The sequence below is a fragment of the Mus caroli genome, unplaced genomic scaffold (genome assembly GCF_978045245.1).
Source record: "Mus caroli unplaced genomic scaffold, Mus_caroli_1 scaffold_19, whole genome shotgun sequence".
NCBI lineage: Eukaryota > Metazoa > Chordata > Mammalia > Rodentia > Muridae > Mus > Mus caroli.
Genome location: NW_028227274.1, coordinates 33,626,163 through 33,632,162, shown reverse-complemented (window position 1 = coordinate 33,632,162; position 6,000 = coordinate 33,626,163). Strand labels below are relative to the sequence as shown.

General features: G+C 51.3%; 1 protein-coding gene across 3 annotated transcripts in view; it reads left to right on the top strand.

Moving 5' to 3' along the window:
* The first annotated feature begins 1,186 nt into the window (after positions 1-1,186).
* Positions 1,187-6,000, top strand: part of Nrg2 (neuregulin 2) — a 180,718-nt gene continuing 175,904 nt past the window's right edge. For all 3 annotated transcript variants that reach the window (XM_021150353.3, XM_021150354.3, XM_085833378.1), the window contains exon 1: positions 1,187-2,139. In XM_021150353.3, the coding sequence (XP_021006012.1) occupies positions 1,404-2,139 (736 nt within the window). In that variant the 5' untranslated portion in view covers positions 1,187-1,403. The remainder of the gene's footprint in view (positions 2,140-6,000) is intronic.

Genomic DNA, 6,000 nt, shown 5'->3' with positions numbered 1-6,000 from the left:
GACTTGGGTGTAAGTTTGCAGCAGGTGGAGAGGAAGGAAATGGATTGGAGATTTTTGAAGGTGGAGCTACAGGACTTGGTGAGGTTAAGAGATGAGATTAGAGAATGGATTGCATGCCCAAGTATATTACCATTAAGAAAGAAAGGGAATTTGGAGTCAGGCGAGAGAGACACTGCTGTTGGCTTTGGATACTCCATTTGAAGTGTCACTTAAGAGACCCAGGAGGAAAGGAGGGTTCAGCACCTAGTTTCCTTTCCTGGAAGAGCTGTGCTAGCTTAAAGTCAGTTATTCTTGGGCTAATTTCCCTGGGGGACCCACCTCAGGAATCAAATTCTCAGAGAGCTTCACTAGCATTCCTGCGCTTGGCATCTATCAAGGATAACAGCGGGATGTGGGAAACTTCCTGGGCTCTCACTGATACAAGCATGGTTTGTGTTTGTATACGTGTTTGTATCAGACATTAGCTTTTGCAAGCACTAGATTACAAAGAAACCATTTCCATGGAGTCTTCCCTGGCCCTGACAGGCTTTGGCTCTAAGCTGGCTCCCAAGAGCGCCCCCCCCCCCTTAGGGAGTTGGTTTTTAAAAAGGAAATGGGGTTGTATAACGTGCAGCTTGGTTCCCCTTGACAACTGGAGAAAACCCTGAGTTTGGGAGGCTGGCCCCGCTTCCAATCATTACCTCTGGAGACAAAACTCATTGTCTCCTTTTAAAATAATGGGACTGGGATCCTCTATCTCAGCTCGAATATTCAGCGGTCACCAGGCGGTGGCAGGGTCGAGCAGGTGGACTCTTGGGGGTGAGGGTGAAGGGTGTTTTCAGTGTCCTCTCAGGGAAGAAGAGGCAAGAAGCAGGCGCTCTATCCTGGCCCTGTCTCCCTCTCTGATACTTATAGCCTAGGGCTTAGGACAGAGAGACGCACGCCCTGTGTCCTACTCCTCTGTTCTTGGGATGCTATCAGAAGCCACCCTCACCTCACAGCACTAAACACCATTGTCATGCCTATAAATCCCAAGAGCAAAGGGTGGCACGATTTCTCCCGCGCCCCTGCGGGCTGAAGGCGGGCACTAAAGCAGTGCAGTTCCAAGCTTCCCCTGCAGAAGCCACGCTCCTGACTAGGTCCGGGATAGAGGGGGCGCGAGAGAGCAAGTGGGCGGGCGTCCCATCCTCCGCATCCTCCTCCAAGTCCTGGCGCACAGGGAGGGAGCGCTGCGCTGCGCCCGGGCTGCGCATCGCGGCCCACTAGCCGCCTGTCCCCTGCCCTGGCTGGGCCACCTCCCCGGGCTGCCGGTGGAGGGCTTCGAGGCGCTAACGTTACGCTGTTTCCGGTTTTCCAGAGGGCTCTGTTTCCCCTCCCAAGGCGGCGGCGGCTGAGCGGCGGAGCCCCCCAAATGGCCTGGCCAGATGCGGCAGGTTTGCTGCTCAGCGCTGCCGCCGCCACTGGAGAAGGCTCGGTGCAGCAGCTACAGCTACAGTTACAGCGACAGCAGCAGCAGCACCAGCAGCAGCAGCAGAAGCAGCAGCAGCAGCAGCAGCAGCAGAAGCAGCAGCAGCACCACCACCAGCAGCAGCGAGAGCAGCGGCAGCAACAGCGGCAGCAGCAGCATCTTCCGTCCCGCTGCGCCCCCAGAGCCGCGGCCGCAGCCACAGCCGCAGCCCCGCAGCCCCGCAGCCCGGAGAGCCGCCGCCCGCTCTCGAGCCGCAGCCGCCGGCGGCATGAGGCGCGACCCGGCCCCCGGCTTCTCGATGCTGCTCTTCGGTGTGTCACTCGCCTGCTACTCGCCCAGCCTCAAGTCGGTGCAGGACCAGGCGTACAAGGCACCCGTGGTGGTGGAGGGCAAGGTACAGGGACTGGCCCCGGCAGGCGGTTCCAGCTCTAACAGCACCCGAGAGCCGCCCGCCTCGGGTCGGGTGGCGCTGGTGAAGGTGCTGGACAAGTGGCCGCTCCGGAGCGGGGGGCTGCAGCGCGAGCAGGTGATCAGCGTGGGCTCCTGTGCGCCGCTCGAAAGGAACCAGCGCTACATCTTTTTCCTGGAGCCCACCGAGCAGCCCTTAGTTTTTAAGACAGCCTTTGCCCCGGTCGACCCTAACGGCAAAAACATCAAGAAAGAGGTGGGCAAGATCCTGTGCACTGACTGCGGTGAGTCGCCCCCTCCTTCTGCTGGAGAAAGGGGGGGGGGAGGGAGGTGGTGAAGGATGGGGGTGGGGCTGAGAGGTGCCGCAGGTGCCCAGGCCTGGCAGTGCACGGCCGCCGGGGGGTGGGGCCGCCCCTGAACAGGGAGCCGGTCGCGGGTGGGTGAGGGTGTGGGCTTGGGAAGAACGAGAACCAGGCTCAAAGTGTGTGCTAGGGGCGAGAGCTGGTGGGGAGGCGCTGGCCTGTGCCAACAGAGATCTGCGGCTGATGTATGGCATGTGGGGCTGGAAAGCTGCCATCATAGCCCAGTAGCGGAAGGGAAGACGGTGAGGTCCGGGAGGCGCTGGCCTGAGGCTCAGTGAGTCAGGAGTGACCCTCGGAGGCCTCGCCCGCTCAGCTCCCGGGGGCCTGCCTTGCCCAGGCTGGCAGGGTCTACAGGAGCAGCTGGGCAGACTCCCAGGCTGTGAAGGCCTCCGCTTACAAGTTCTCCTAGGGAATGATCGCCCCCGCCCCCCCTTTCCTCTCCCAGCTCCGTTGCTCTGCTCATCCACACCGCTGGCGCAGGCAGAGTTGGACTTTTTCTGCTGTTTCCCATTCTCCATGTGGCTCTGGGCTGTTTTCTCCTCCGTTGTGCTTCACATGTCTTTGTAAACCGAGTAGCTCAGCCTTCCCTCCTTAACACCCAGAGCTAGTGAGCAGACACTCTTTTAGCAGTTTGTGAAGTATCTCACCTGGTCTTGGTGGTGATGGTGGTGGTGGTGAGAGTAACTTGCTTTTGCTGAATGTTTGAAGTTCATCTCTAACATCATCCCGGCAGGATGCATTGGCTGCACCTGCATGTATCTTCACAATGTTGGATACTGCACAGGAATGTAGGAGATAGTAAACGAGCCTGTGGGTCTGTGCAGAGTGAAGGTCTCCCATAGGGAAGTTAAAGAAATGACACTTTCAACAGCCCTTTCTTCTTGTCTCTGAGTCCCACTGATTTCTCAGTAAGATGGTTTTTTAAAAAGGCTGAATCTGTGGTGTTTAGTGTAACCCTGGACTGTTGAATCCCTGGATTGGGATAGATGTCCTGAACTCTCATAGAAGTGGGTGGTTTATTTACCAGTTTATAGACTAAACCTGGGTAGTGTAGAAAGGCTTGAGTAGCAAAAATAACGTGTAACAGCTAGTTGGAAAATTTTTCTGCTTTCATCTTTTTAGAGCGATCAATGCCTTTGACTTTTGGAAGCTTCCCTCTCCACCCCCAACTCCCCTCTTCTAAGAGGCAAATTTTAGGCAGTTAGTTGTGGGAGTGTATCTAAGCACTGTACTAAACCTCCATCACTTTAATGAGAAGAATCTTGGAAGAATCTTACCATGGAGAGAAAAACTTACGGAATGACAGCAGTTTATGGTTTGGATATTATTCTAAGCAACATTGTTGTCTGCTTTTTAATGTGGGTTTTATGCTCTGAAATGTTATATGTTGACAAGTTGAGACCAGCTAAGGATTTCTCTCTTCCCTTTTCTTTTTTATTCTATTAAGTATTTAATCTGAGATCCCTTGGGGGAATTGTGGAACTAACTGTATTGTGCAGGGGGAAGTAGATAGTAAAAACACGTATTGAACCTTGTCCAAGGACAGTTTCTGTTTGGGTTGTTGGAGAATCGCTCCAGAGTATGCATGGTACGTGTCTCCACAAGATCCCTCCTCAGGGTCACTGAGGACTGATAGCTATTGTCAGTCAGCCGCTATCTGAGCAGACATCCCTGCCCTTTGTCCCCTGCAGTGTCTCCTTCCTTGCACCTTTGGTTGTTTTCCCTTCACATTTAATAGTTTCAACAGTTGAATACAGAGCTCATGAAAGATTTGAGGTCATAGATAGACTCTGCTTTTAGACCATGGGCATCTCGTATTATTTATGTGTAGTGTGGTTCTTGCAGAGATAAATTTAGGACTGCAATCACTTGTAAAGGGAAGGCCCTCACACATCATAAATTATCGAGGAGCAGAAATGTGTATGGCAGTAAATACTTTGGAATAAAGAAAAAAGGATGAGAGTATAGAGATAGACATCAGGAGCTTTACATGAGAGGATTAGTTTCTAAAGGGCATTTCTGTGAGAGGAGACTTATGGAATTGGCGATAATGACAGAATATAAATTATATTTTCTTATTTTCTACTATGTGGTTAAAGAAAACATGTGCTGTAATGGCATATTAAATGAGGAAACACAATCGGCCTAACTAACCACAACACCTTCCTTGTGTTCAGCAGGAAACAGCTAACACATTCATTTTCTGTTTTCTATTCTAAAGAAAGCCCCGTGGGCCACAGGGTCATTGGGAACATTCTCTCCTTGGAGCAGATTTGCCCATTGCAAAATAGGGAAGCTGGCACTTGGAAACTGTCATTGTAGCCGTTATATTGAGCAACTGGGGTTGAATTGTTACTTTGTTCAGCCAGTTTCAGGTCTGAGCTGTCTGGGCTTGAGAGGTGTGTTTCCTGGGGAGGTCTTCTCTAAGCAGTGTTCGGGGAGGGGGTCTTGGAGATAATGTGCCATGTGGAGGGATATGTTGTACTTAAAGCACATGCCTTAGTCATACCAAACCAAGGATCATACTGGACCCCTTCCAAAAGGTCCTCATAGTGGCTTGTTGCAGCTATAAAGTGTAGCCTGAGAGTGATAGGCAGGGATCTCTCTGCAAGAGCAATGCCTAACCGAAGGGGTATATTTTATAGATCCAATGTATAGCATTTAATCAAAATAACTACCTCTAGTGGTAAAGAGTAAAATCTTTGCATTTCTAAGCAATTTGCATATGTGGAGATGTTTTCTGAGCTTTCTGTGGGAAGGAGAGTTAGAGCTACAAAGGCCTTAAAAGGACCGCGTAACTCTGTGCCAGGCTGCAGGTGTGTCCTGTTCTTCACCCAGTGCTCGCTCAGAAGAGGTGGTCACACATATCTGGTGTAACTGCACCTCATCTTCTTGCATTCTCAGATACATGTTTTTAAGCCATTTCCTAATTGAACAGATGCGGGAGACAGCGGGGAAGAAGGCCGTGTCTTCTTTTGGGACTTGCTGACTGGTGGCTCTCCAGTGTGTGGTGTGCTCCTGTGGACTTTGAAATCAATCTGCCACCCAGATTGTCATATTAGGGGAAGGTGGTTTGCAGGACTTAGTATAGCAAAAGTGGCCAAATATTTTTAAAACGCTGTTCATTTGCAGACTCTTTTCTTCCCCAGCCAGCTGGGAAGCCAGCTGTGAGGCAGCTTGAAGCTGGGAGAGTGAAACCAGATTAGAAACCGGCCTGTCCCAGGGGCTTGGTGATAGGTTTGGGGGCTCAGTTGCCACCCTATGCCATCATTCCTTGGGTGGCTGCTTTCCTCTGCACAATGGAATTTGTGGGACAGAAATAACATCTTATCTCTGAGATCCCTTTTGTCCTCATCCTTGCCCCTGGCAGTGTTTGGTATTGTGTCTAGATGAGACACTCTTTTGAATGGATGAAGTCAAGTGAAGTTCAAAAAAAGAGCTTCCAAATTCATGTTGAAACATACTCAACTTCCTGATCTGTGATACATGGTTTGTACTCCAGGGTGGGGGTGAGGGTGCTGGGGTGGGGAGACTGAGTCTGATGGTAGCCTTTACTTATCACTATGGAAACCCACTTTTCTTTTCTCCCCCCCCACCCCCTCCAAATGAACCCTTATCAATTAGAGTACTTGGCCACGATGTGCTTAATCAGTGTGGTGATTGGTTGCTAATGGGATCTGAGAGGTAGGAAAGATTGCTGGAGAGGATGCTTTCTCGGGGTGAAGGTGGGAGGAGGTAGGTTACTATCCCCCAATTTTAAATGCAAAGAGAAGAACTATTAAT